At 42.9% G+C, this 13,795-nt stretch overlaps 1 protein-coding gene across 4 annotated transcripts in view; it reads left to right on the top strand.

Annotated features, from left to right (window-relative positions):
• The window catches only part of LOC136885569 (MFS-type transporter SLC18B1), a 186,227-nt gene that overhangs the window by 153,575 nt on the left and 18,857 nt on the right, over window positions 1-13,795 (top strand). For all 4 annotated transcript variants that reach the window (XM_067158213.2, XM_067158216.2, XM_067158214.2 and 1 more), the window contains exons 6-8: window positions 4,699-4,767; window positions 9,322-9,439; window positions 12,469-12,584. In XM_067158213.2, the coding sequence (XP_067014314.2) occupies window positions 4,699-4,767; window positions 9,322-9,439; window positions 12,469-12,584 (303 nt within the window). The remainder of the gene's footprint in view (window positions 1-4,698; window positions 4,768-9,321; window positions 9,440-12,468; window positions 12,585-13,795) is intronic.

Genomic DNA, 13,795 nt, shown 5'->3' with positions numbered 1-13,795 from the left:
TGCATTACGTTTTTAGCTTTAGCATTCCTGCCTGAACTTTCACGGCTAGATTTGTCATTTTTCTCATTTAAAAAGCATTGTATCATCACATTAAGGCACTTGTCAATAAAAATATCGGCACATTCCTTACACACACGATTCAATGAAATAACATTTAAGAGCTGGACAATTTTCCTCTTAACTTGAAGCCTACTAACAGAAAGAAAATCTATAAATTTACCTCAAAAACAGGGCCTCTCAGAGTGTGCATGCACTGTGCACGGTGCAAAAGACGACTTCGCTTGGTTGACCAGAGTGCAAACCCCCACTCCTCGATTTGGAGCAATAGCGCTGTCTCTCTCTTTCCCCACGCCTGTCTCGCTCGCTCCGCCTGTCTCCCTCTTCCTCACCTGCTTCGTAGCGCTCCAAATCCGAGCCGAGTTGAGCAGAGTTGCGCCGAGTTTAGCCGAGTAGCCCAGAGACGAAGCGTTGGTCCGAGCCGACCCGAGTGGAACCGATGCACTGTGCACAGGAACTCCGCGCCTCAATTTGCACGCGTAAGATTTTGGGCGTTTGGGAGGCCCTGCTCAAAAACATTAAAAATTTCCCTATAAGCATTACTTGCCATTACATTAGGATAAAGCAAATTTGTATCGTCATATTGTTTCAACAAACTATGTACATTTCTTAAGTCACCCATATTTTCTTCAGTGCTTGACAACGCATTATGGCATTCCAAATGGGGTAATTTGGAACACAACCAGCCACACATATGCATATGCATTTTCCTGAATTAAGTCAAAACCCACAGATCACACCTACAACACATCGATATTGAAGGTTAACTGCTGCACTATAAAATAAAATAAGCTTATTATTTTTAAGGCAGTTAATATATGGGTCGCGCAGGTCAGAAGTTTAAGGAGTGCTATAAAAATATCTTTACAACTGGAAGAATATATATGCAAACACAATATTTACTTGCATTGTCTTGTCACCAGGGAAGGGGGAGACCGTGAATCCTTCTGCACTTCATAGTTATTGCAGCCAAACACAGCACATATCTTTTCACTCATATTGAGAGGAGATATAAAGGAATGACACATGCTACTATCTACTTACATCAACTTAATACAAACGCATAAACAACGCCAAAAACTTCACAAACAAATACACGTGCTCTTATGACAAAATCAGTAACTCCAGGTCACTCCGTTAGACAGAGCTCTAATCGCTGTCCCTCGATATCTAGCAGACTGTCGCGTATTGTATCTACTGGATTTGGTTCACTCGTCGAGCGACTTCTTCTAAGAGTATTTCTGCTGCTGTCATGGTTTCTACTTCTTTGTTGGTCTGCTTTTTCGTCGTTACTTTCCGTGACACAATACCACAGCGCTTCTTAAAGTTACGTGCCTACGTGTGGCATGCTTTAAACCTCGCGCGTGAACAACTTGCATAGCCCATTGCTGGATAGTCACATCGTGAATTATTTCATTATTTTGATGGCACAAGTCCATTTTTTTTTTCCTGACGGAACTTGCTGTTGCCCTCAATTTGTCACGGCGCGTCCCACTGTTCTTTACATGCTTTTCCCACAAATAAGTCCCTTTTGCTTTTGACACGATGGAACTTTTGTTTCACCGACGAAAACGAAAGCGGGCCCCGCTTATCACTTCTCTAATGTTGAACAGCCTTCCTTTTTAAGCGTATCAATGGCGTATACTGAGGGCTACCAAGGCTATCGGTGAAGCCCAAATCTCGAATGAGAATGATGGAAATCTAAAGCACATTATAATGTAAGCATCTGACACATTGTTCAACTTACAAAACTTGAAAGTAATGAGAAAAATGGTCGTACGTATTTCTGAGAGCAGGGCATCGGAGACTGATCTCGCAGCCCAGGCACTGCGTCCCTCTCCCCTCGCCGCACCTCGCACCTCTTGTATGTGCGATAGGTGCAGGGACCGGGGGATAGGTGTGCTAGGCTTCGCTCCGTCCGTTCGCCACTGCTAACTATTAACTATGCGTTACTCATCGTATATACTTCCTCGCCTCATACTTCTGATTGTCCAGTCGTCGTACAACTGGTTTCTGGCGCTAACGCTGGAATAAGAGTTATCCCAGCTTTATTCCTTGTTCGTACAACTGGCCCTTAATGATATACTGTAGATAAGAGAGTGCGGGTATTTCACTCCCGTCTACTTCTGCATCCTTGTAGGAAGACACTGCAGGGCTGTTGTTATAGGAGTAATATAGTTTTCTCGTTATAAGTAGATCTGCTAGCCTACAACACAGTATTTCAGGTTTTTACTGGTTGGAATCGAACCCGTGATCATAGGTCGCACACTACCACTGATCTCCTGAGGAAGCTAATATACCAATGAACGATGGGTAGGGGGTACAACCGCTGGCAATGCTGTAAAATTCAAAATTTTTATTTAATAATAATAATAATAATAATAATAATAATAATAATAATAATAATAATAATACCCTCCGTGGCTCAGACAGCAGCGCGTCGGCCTCTCACTGCTGGATACCTGGATACCGTGGTTCATATCCCGGTTACTCCATGTGAGATTTGTGCTGGACAAAGCGGAGGCGGGACAGGTTTTTCACCGGGTACTCCGGTTTTCCCTGTCACCTTTCATTCCAGCAACACTCTCCATTCTCATTTCATAGCATCTATCAGTCATTAATAAATCACTTTGGGAGTGGCGACCCCATCGTACTAATAGCTTATGTCTGCTTCATTCATTCCATCCCTGACCCGGTCAATGACTGGAAAACAGGTTGTAGGTTTTCATTTTTCAATAATAATAATAATAATAATAATAATAATAATAATAATAATAATGACGGCGCATGTCATCTGTATAGGCTTGGTGGTGACCTAATTAGATTAAAATGAATGGCGAAGACGTCATAAACACCCTGTCCCCAAGCCAATACGAGGGGGTTGATTCTGAGAATTGAACCGGGGCCATCGGACCAAAGGCAAGCATTCTATCCATTTAGCCACAAAGCTGGACTTTCATTTGCTAAACCATAGTCTACCATCTGCACTGATCAGGTGTTGAGCATTGGCAGTAGCAGAGGTCAGGGCAGTAGTTTGTGAAGCAGCCTTGACAACACAGTAGACTTCCCCGTTGGCTATTGGCTGTACCTCAAATCGCTTAAAGCTTCGCGTTCACTAAACCAGCCATCAGTCTATTGGTATCCCAGGTCTTGATGCCAGTATACGCCACTGAAGCGTATGTCAGCGTGGCCTCAAACCAGCTGTTGGATAGTGCTAGTTGTGGGTCGAGTATGGAGTAGCGGCCTGTCAACGAGTTAACCCAACACCCGGTGCAGTGCTGGGTACTCGAGCGCGCCAATTTAAACGTACGAATTTTAACGCTTTCTGTAGGTCGCACGAATTAATTTACGAAAGAAGTATTTTTACCATTGTGTTATTCTTGGCTCATTTAACGTGTGTGCAAAATTTACGTAAGATCAGCGATTCCCCAGTACGCGCCCTTCCCGTGTTAGTTTTATAATTGCAAACATGAAATAATATCAACAATTACAGTCATATTTTCAGCCTAGTATTGGGTCTTCAGAGAAGCCTCCGTGGCTCAGGCGGCAGCGCGCCGGCCTTTCACCGCTGGATACCGTGGTTCAAATCCCGGTCAGTCCATGTGAGATTTGTGTTGGACAAAGCGGAGGCAGGACAGGTTTTTCTCCGGATACTCCGGTTTTCCCTGTCATATTTCATTCCCACAACACTCTCCATTAACATTTCATCTGTCAGTCATTAATCATAGCCCCAGAGGAGTGCGACAGGCTTCGGCAGCCGGCACATTTCCTATCTTCGCCGCTAGATGGGGGCTTCATTCATTCCATTCCTGACCCGGTCGAATGACTGGAAACAGGCTGTGGATTTTTATTTTCATTGGGTCTTCAAAACGTTTATTTTTTTCTCACATCTTCAACCACAATTCCCGGAATACGTGCAATATATTGTAAATGTATTTGAACGTGCTCCAGTGACAAGAAAACTAAGAGTTACTGCCAGCCGCTCTTCTATACGTACTGTGCACCTATTCTTAAATGTGTATTTTGCTTCACCACTAATGGAACAACTTTTTCATCTAACTTCTAAAATGTGTCTGTATCCATTCTTATGTATCTTCGGTATGATTCCGGGTCTTCATTTTTCAAATTTATTCATTACTGTATTGATAATTCCTATTAAGCTTCTCCTCGCAACCCATGGCCTCAACCCAACATTTTAGACTTTTCTTCCGTCTTCCTTTTCTTGCTTTTCTTAACAATAGTCCTATAAAATACTGCACATGTACTCGCAACTAGAGCGGGAGCCTGCTTATTTTTGTTTATACCGCCTTCTCGGAAAGAAGAATGAGGAGTTTTGTCAAAGATATTTGATGTAGTATCTTTGATTACAACATGGCGTCAATCATTAATCAAATTATTGATCAAAGTTGTTATCCAAGTTCTTTGATAGTGTAATGCCGGTGTAAGATTAGCATTTAAATAACCTCAGAATCACAAAACAAATTAAATATACAAGCAAATAAACACGCAAAGTTTTCTCAACATCCCTTAAACTACAGTCTGTTCTAAAATACCCCCTCGAACAGTGATAGACGATCTCGCACGATTATCCTATTGAATATACCTTCTAATTTTACTCTTCTAATTTTTTTTCTTTTCTAGGCAACTTTGGAAGTATTCTATGGCCTTGGGTATATCGTTGGACCTACAATTGGCGGCCTCTTATTTACTGTGAGTATAAAATAAAACTATTCTTATGGACAGCGGTGGTTGATGAAATTGAAACTGGGATGGCTGCAGGACTGTTCTTTACAAAGATTCGTATAACTGTTACAGAAGAGTCCCGCAAACTCGATCGAATGTGGACTGAAAGGGTGTAGAGTTTTACGTAATAAGGGGTGGGGTATTCACAAATCATAATATTTTACTCTATACCATTCTAATGAAAGTTGTAGCACAATACAGAACACAGAAAAATACAACTTACCCTAACATAACGGTTCAAAATTAAAGAAGAAACGTACATAAAAAACTTATTAAATTATTAGTTTGTAGGAAAAAAATGTCGTGATGCGGCAAACTTAAAAAAAAAAAAACGATTACTCATAGTGAAGGATCACAGGCTGCTGAAGGTGCATCTGCTATGGATGGAGAAGCAAAATGTCCATAGCAGATGCGCCTTCAGAAGCCTGTCATCCTTCACTGTGAGTCATCTTTTTTAAGTTTTCCGTTGTCTTCTTCGTCTTCCGATTCATATATTTTAAAATCTTCGTTGTCTTTTATTAGTGCAACTATTTCACTATCTAAAAGTTCACAGTTTTCATCCTACCCTATCCATTCTCAAACATCACCACTAGTAACATCTTTCCAGCCTGGAATTTTCTCCATTAATTCCACCATTTCACAATTTTCTGTATCTTCCCTGCTCTCTTGAAACTCGCTTCCTGAATGGTCCAGCAACTTTCTCCAGGAATGGACGAGGTGGGTACGCTCGATTCAGTGGCGTTATTTAGCTTGTTGTTTCTTCAGCGAATTTTATTTTCACCACTTGTTTTACCACTTCTTTCACAAGCTCATTTAATGTTAGCATTCTTTTCGTGACAAATTTGTTAAATGCAATTAACTGCTCCCCCCTCCCTATCTATAGAAATGATCTGTTGTCTCTTTTCTCCCCCAATTTGCCTTGAACTTCAATTCTGAGGTTTTTTATATGTGGTAGTTTACCCTTGTCACTGTAAAAGCCTAACAAGCCCCCTCTACAACCCATGTACCCTAGATTTCATAAAAATAATTTGCAGCTTAGTTTTCACTCACTTTTATCTAGAACTTTATTCATGCACCGCCGTCTTCCCGTTATGCTGTGAAAACGAAAACAAGCCTCCACTAAACCCCTCCGTCCCTTTGAGTTCCTGAAAATAATTTGCAGCTTAATTTCTTCCACCTTTTATCTTGAAATTAAATTCTGAGTTTCACCAATATATGTGCCGCAGTGTTCCTCTGATGCTGTTGAGCAAAACTGTTCGATGTGGCAACCTTGTTCTCATAAGAACAATGCTGTTTTCTTAGCATGGTATGGCCTATAGTAAATGCTAGATTTAATTTTCAAAATGCTTCAGATTATTTGTTTTAAAAATGCCAAAATTCTACAATCTCCACCTATAGTACACGAATCAAATGTCGGCTGCTGCGCGTTGTACTACTCTGTAGCCAAGAGCGTGCCAGTACAAAAGGAAGGTACTGTATTTCCATTCAGTGATATTTAGTTTGTCATACAGACCTCCAGCTTTCCCAGTTTAATCACGATACTTACGAGGGAAATCCGCCAAGTATAACACGATTTCCCAGAAACTTCACTCACCGAAAGAGGGTTCGAAATAAGCGAACACATGTTTCGACTTATTCGTAGACACTCGAGAGTTTCCAAGAAAAAGACGGTCGAAGTTTCAGACGTGCTTTACATGCCTATTAGTGCGTAGCAAGTTTAACCGAAGCGTTGGCGCAATGGCTTTCGCCGCGGCTTCACACCTTTGCGCCCCGTGTTCAAATCCCGATGAATTGTCCTTTTTTTTTTTGTTGTTGTTTAATTTACTACACGATTACTACACGAACGGTTTTGTCCTATGTATTTTAAAATATCTTTTTCCTTATTCGTCTATGTTCTGTCTGGTATTGATTAAAACATCAATAACCGAATGAAACAACTTGAAAATGTTTTTGGAAAAATGATCCGTAATGCGTGGTTTGTCGCAAAGTTATTGCCAACACGTGAAATCTTCAGTAACCTTCAGTGATAATCTCTTTCTTCCCTAATCTATTTACCCTCCAGGGTCTGTTTTTCCTTCGGACTCGGCGAGGGATCCCACCTCTACCGCTTCAAGGACAGTGCCCTGGAGCGTGAGACAATGGGTCGGGGGTACAACTCTAGAGGAATAGTACATCACCCAGGTGGCCTCACCTGCTATGCTGAACAGGGACCTTGTAGAGGGATGGGAAGATTGGGAGGGATAGACAAGGAAGCGGTCGTGGCCTTAAGTTAGGTACCGGTACCATCCCGGCATTTGCCTGGAGGAGAAGTGAGAAACCACGGAAAACCACTTTGAGGAGGGCTGAGTTAGAAATCGAAGCCACCTTTACTCAGTTGACTTTCCGAGGCCGTGTGGACCCCGTTCCAGAGCCGGGAATCGAACCCGAGTCTCCAGGGGTGGCAGCTAATCACGCTAACCTCAGTGATATTCTCACCCAGAAATATAACTCTGGCAAACCTGCTTCCGCACGATGCTCTTGATATGCGAAATGTCAATGTTTCTACGATCGGTATCATCCAAGGAAATGCGCCGTATCTCCCTGAAGCGTCAATATAAGAGTGAACTTAGAAAACATCGCAATCCATGAAAAAACACACATATACATAGGTTATACATAATAAATGCTTAACACTTTTTCTGGTCTGCCTGTGTGGTGTAGTGGTTAGTGTGATTAGCTGCCACCCCCGCAGGCCCGGGTTCGATTCCCGGCTCTGCCACGAAATTTGAAAAGGGGTACGAGGGATGGAACGGGGTACACTCAGCCTCAGGTTTTCCGTGGTTTCCCACTTCTCATAACTTAAAGCTAAGGCCGCTTCCTTCCTTCTCCCTTGTCTATCCCTTCCAATCTTCCCATCCTCCACAAGGCCCCTGTTCAGCATGGCAGGTGAGGCCGCCTGGTTGAAGTACTGGTCCTCCTCACCAGGTGTATCCCCCACCCAAAGTCTCACGCTCCAGGACACTGCCCTTGAGGCGGTAGAGGTGGGATCCCTCGCTGAGTCAGAGGGAAAAACCAATCCTGGTGGGTAAACTGACTAAGAAAGAAAGAACACTTTTTGCCAGTTGTAATTTGACAATCAACATAACGCCCTTGTATCCATTAACTTGATAAGAAACATTCGTATAGAAATGGTCAATGGACATAAGTCCGACTTTAGTTCCATGGAACAATGGCAGATCTCACCTTTAGCACCATCTCATTTGCCTCACACTTGCAAGGCTGCTGGTTCTGCTGCGGAATTGGCCTGCGCAATAAAAGGGCAAGATACAGAGCAGTAACGGACAACTACATCTTCGTGGTATTCGCAGTCGAAACGATGGGGACGTGGTGTCAGGCTAAAAGTCTGATTTCAGATATTGACAAACAACTATCAGCAATCACTGGAGACTCCTCTTCAACAGAATTCCTGAGGCAGCGGATAGGAATTGCTATCCAACGAGGAAGTGCTGCCAGCGTTATGGGCTCGTTTCCGGATAACGCTCCACTGGACGAAGTCTTTTATCTTACACCTTACATCAGGGTCTCTCAGGGTGCATGCACCGGTGCATTGCGGTGCAAAAGACGACTTCGCTAGGTTGACCAGAGTGCAGACCCCCACTTCTCGATTTGGAGCAATAGCGCTGTCTCTCTTTTTTCCTACGCCTGTCTCGCTCGCTCTGCCTCTCTCCCTCTTCCTTACTTGCTCCGTAGCTCCGAGCTTACCGAGTAGCCCAGAGACGAAGCGTTGGTCTGAGCCGAGCTGAGTAGGACCGATGCTCTGTGAACAGGAACTCTGCGCCTCAGTTTGCACGCGTGAGATTTTGGGCGTTTGAGAGGCCCTGTCTTAGACTTTCAAGGTGGAGCGAGCACCAAGGTAACCTTGTTCATGATCTCATTTTGTAAATTGAATAGATATGTAAATACGACATCAAAAAAATTGTGTTCGTTTAGTGGATAAATGAAACAAACAAAAAACTCATTAATAGGGATTTGAACACTGGGCGCAAAAGTGTTAAGTCGCGGTAAACTTGTTACGCTCTAAAAGGCAAATAAAACCAAACCCCATGGGACTACAGACCTTGAAGGGCCTTGGCCTACCAAGCGACCGCTGCTCAGCCCGAAGGCCTGCAGATTACGAGGTGTCGTGTGGTCAGCACGACGATTCCTCTCGGCCGTTATTCTTGGCTTTCTACACCGGGGCCGCTATCTCACAGTCAGATAGCTCCTCAATTCTAATCACGTAGGCTGTGAGTGGATTTCGAGCCAGCACCACTACACCACCCCACGCCACTGGGCCGGCTCAAAAGGCAAATAAAGCACGTCAGAAACTTGGGCAGACATTTTCTTGGAAACAGTCGAGTGTCTACGGATAAGCCGAAACATGTGTTCGCTTATTTGGACCCCAAGTTTCTAGGAAATCTTGGTGGGGAATTCCCCTCGTTAGAGAACAAAATTGCATGTAATCAGTTTGGTGTCAGTAACACGTTGTTTTCTTCTCTCTAGGCTGGGGGCTTCATCCTGCCCTTCATGGTGATGGGTAGCGTTCTGATGCTGGATAGCGTTTTCATCTACTTCGCCCTGCCCACGCTGAATGATGGCTCAAACCGGTTGCGAGCCAGAGGTACGTGAACAATATATTACTTAGTTTTTAATGTTGAAACGTAAAAACAAGCATTTTCCTCAATTTTGCCGAAAGCAAATTTCGAAAATAACTTCCGGCCTACATGCAGTTCCGGAAAAGCAGCTTGTTTCTTTACTCGCTTTCTTTTTTATTCAAATCCTAGCCGATTAATTTACATAATTCTTTCTGTAATGTGTTCCTTGGATCAATGCCCTCAGATGTTTTTTTTTTTATGTCTACACCGAATATAAGGGCTTAAACAACGAGCTAGAATAACATAGAGGGGCTGTATGCTTGACATCAGCGCTCCCTGCGGAAGCAAGTTGATAAAGGGCGGCCATGTTAACGCTTGTCAGAACAAAGCGAGTTGGCGCAAGAACATGTGTTGAGGTGTCATTGAGATTATGCATGGCAATTTCATTTATTGTTGCGGCCACCAAATTAGGCGGGTGAGGAAAACTGCGCTGTCGTCAGATATGGGAACGGCGAAGCGACAGATGGTCGAGAGTCACTTACCTCCGGGCACGGATTGGCAACGCTGATCGTGCAGTTGAAGCCCATCCGCTCCAGGCCACCTTACCCGAGTCATTCCCCGTCATGCAGCTGTTGAGCTCGCACCGTAAGTGCAGTTAAAATGGATAGTGAATGTAAATTGATTTGGGCTCAAGTCAAGAGAGAAGAGAGGAACAAGACATTCAAAATAAAGGACGTAGAAAAACTCACGTCAGAAGCCATCGACCGTGTGACTGCTACAGATTGGGAAAAGTGCTTCAATCGCGCGGAAAATCTTCAAACAGACCGTTGGGCCAAGGAAATAATAAGGGACGAAAGAATGGAGCCATTCGTCATCAGTGTAAATGACGACTCGATAGATAGTGAGATGAGTGATGACAGCGACTAAGAAATCCTAGACTGCTTGAAGCTAGAAACCGATTCGTAATTCATTGTAAATTAACGTAAACCTATTCTTTAAAGTAGTTCTTTTTCTATATTAATCAGTACAATATACAGTATTCAAATATTTAAAGTTACAGTGTAATAAAACTGATACAGATTAATATGTAATCTGAAAGTATTTACGGCGTCCTGCAGCCTGTGCTGGCGCGCTCGCCCCGAACTGCCTCAGCCAGCGACATTTACATGATCGCTTTCCGGGCCATTTTCCAGGAAAATTACAAGACTCGCGGAAATATGTTTCAGATTTTTAAAAAAATATGTCAGGCGATTTTTTACATTTTTCCCGCAGACAAAATTTTATTGACTGGAGAAATAAAAACTTGGCCGCTTACTGAAATTTTCAATACAAGATTCTACGGATTTAAATTTACTCGATCAAGATTTTATTTTTAAGAATTATTTAAAATGGTTTATATGGAAAATAGTTATATTGCTTAAATCAGCAGTCTTTTCTGAAGCTTGTAGTATAATTTGTTTTGAAACATTGTATGAATAACATCAGGAGCTTGAGAGAGAACAACTTGCCTCGCGCTCCGAAATGATGTGTTCAGTTAGACATTTCTTCGCCAGTTGCTACATAACCTTGACAGCAGCGTAATTTCTCTGACCCGCCTAATTTGGTGGCCACGACAATAGTAAGTTTTCGCAAGTGTTAAGAAGTGAAAAGATAGATTCTCGCTTTCAAGAATGTACCAATCGGAGTAATAAACGAAAGATATATCGTATTTTAAGTAATTGTTACTGAGTGATAGCCTAGATTCCTTTTTGTAATATCTGTTTGCAATTAAACCCATTTTAATGCTTACACGGCGAAAGTACTGAAAGCCACGGTAATGATTTGTCGGATTATGTTTCAGATTTCCTTTAAAGAACAAGGAATTAACGGAACAATGGGCTGTGAGGACGAAGAGAGATAAACGGTATCCCACTCAATACAGTCGCTTCTGCTCTCCACAGTTCGAAAATACACTGACTGACAGAGCAAATGCAACACCAAGAAGGAGTGGTCAGAACTTTATGCCAATTGCAGGGTAGACTGACGTCACTGAGGTATGCTCATGATGTGAAATGCGCCGCTGTGCTGCGCACGTAGCGAACGATAAATGGGACACGGCGTTGGCGAATGGCCCACTTCGTACCGTGATTTCTCAGCCGACAGTCATTGTAGAACGTGTTGTCGTGTGCCACAGGACACGTGTATAGCTAAGAATGCCAGGCCGCCGTCAACGGAGGCATTTCCAGCAGACAGACGACTTTACGAGGGGTATGGTGATCGGGCTGAGAAGGGCAGGTTGGTCGCTTCGTCAAATCGCAGCCGATACCCATAGGGATGTGTCCATGGTGCAGCGCCTGTGACGAAGATGGTTGGCGCAGGGACATGTGGCACGTGCGAGGGGTCCAGGCGCAGCCCGACTGACGTCAGCACGCGAGGATCGGCGCATCCGCCGCCAAGCGGTGGCAGCCCCGCACGCCACGTCAACCGCCATTGTTTGTTGTGATGTTCTCTGTCTCTTCTGCTGCCACTCATCCCCGATAGATGGGATTACTGCTGCGTACTGAGTATAACAGCCTCCCAGAATATAGGCGGGAAGTAGATGGGGAGTTAAGGAACTTTCTTCTTTAACATGCCACTCCTCTGGTTCATACATTTTCTGATATTTAATTGTAGGTAACACATTTGTTCATCATGGTATTCCAGCTCTTCGATCCCTACTCTGAGACAGTGATTGGTTAACGGAATAATAGCATAGATTGTCAGCGTAGTATTCTTCGTTAAAAGTGAGAAAATGTGTGGTTTCTCATTTAATAGCAACATTCCTACTGACGTCATTGTAATGACCTGTGTTGATTTCAGTTGGGAAAACCAGTCTTTCTCGGGTTGTAAAAAGGCAGGTGGAGAATGAGTGTCTGCCATTGTAATGAAAATTCCTAAACTTGATTGTGAATTATGGTAGGCAAGATGGCCTACCTTTACAATGAAAATTCCCTAACCCAGTCTTTATGAAGACAAGACTCCAATGAGAAGGTAACCAATTACTTTTGTCTAATTCATATGATTCCTTTTTCTGCAGGTCAACTGATGCAGATTCTGAGGGTTCCTGCTGTTCTACTGGACTCCTTCAGTATAATGGCAACAGCCATTAGCATGGGATTTTATTCGGCAACACTGGAGCCTCATCTGAGAGATGTGAGTTGTCACATTCCTGATGGTGTTATACATTTGTTATCTGTAGGGAGTAGGATGTTGTTGAAATGTCATCTTTTTTTTCCTTTCGGATCAGGATGTTGCTCAGTTATATAGAAATTCATTCTGCAATATAACAAATGCAAATAACACTTTTTTTATTAATTAATGAACATAGGTTTTCGAGGCTCATTGTATTAAAATAAATAAATATGCTAACTGGATTGAAGCCACTTATATACACTGAACAAAGCTGAATTGTCCGCCAAACTCCATCGGTCTTTACCAGGGCACATGAAGGTCTGCCTCCGACAGTGAGCAAAGAAATTCTTCAAAGAAATGTGGAATTCATGACCGCACTATGCACGCCCCCCCCCAACTGGACTCGGGGATTGTCGCGCTGTGCTGTGGTGCTTGGGAAAGAAGTTACTGATTCACCACATTCTGTCAACAGTTTGTGTCGCGCTGTGCCATGGTGGTGTTATGCATGTATTTCTGGAGTACAGGCCTCCAAGTATTTGATAACTTGAAGCCGTCTTCACTGTTGATGTTATTTGCGTACCTGCCAACTTTCTCGATTTAGGTGGAAGACACCCGATTTTCAACAGTTTTTTCCGCCTCCTGACATTCTATTATTTATCCTGATTTTAGCTTATTTTTTGGTGAACTTCAAACATTTGTTTTCAAATCCCGCTATTTCAGCTTTGTATACGAGTGGCTGGAAGTCCTCTGCTCATTGGCTGCTTTCAAATGAAATATCGATGTTTATTGAAACCTGTATATCGTGGCACGTATTTTGATTGTCCGTCTCTCATTCTTGTGTGCTATGTTTGTGTTCGTTCATATCAATCTAGTTGATTCTAGAGACAAGTTGCTAGATTTGGAGTCTATTTTAGTAATCAATCAATCAATCAATCAATCAATACTGATCTGCATTTAGGGCAGTCGCCCAGGTGGCAGATTCCCTATCTGTTGCTTTCCTAGCCTTTTCCGAAATGATTTCAAAGAAATTGGAAATTTATTGAACATCTCCCTTGGTAAGTTATTCCAATCCCTAACTCCCCTTCCTATAAATGAATATTTGCCCCAGTTTGTCCTCTTGAATTCCAACTTTATCTTCATATTGTGATCTTTCCTACTTTTATAGACGCCATTCAAACCTATTCGTCTACTAATGTCATTCCACGCCATCTCTCCGCTGACAGCTCGGAACA

The sequence above is a fragment of the Anabrus simplex genome, chromosome 14, assembly GCF_040414725.1.
Source record: "Anabrus simplex isolate iqAnaSimp1 chromosome 14, ASM4041472v1, whole genome shotgun sequence".
Taxonomy (NCBI): domain Eukaryota; kingdom Metazoa; phylum Arthropoda; class Insecta; order Orthoptera; family Tettigoniidae; genus Anabrus; species Anabrus simplex.
This window is presented reverse-complemented; position numbering and strand designations above follow the sequence as displayed.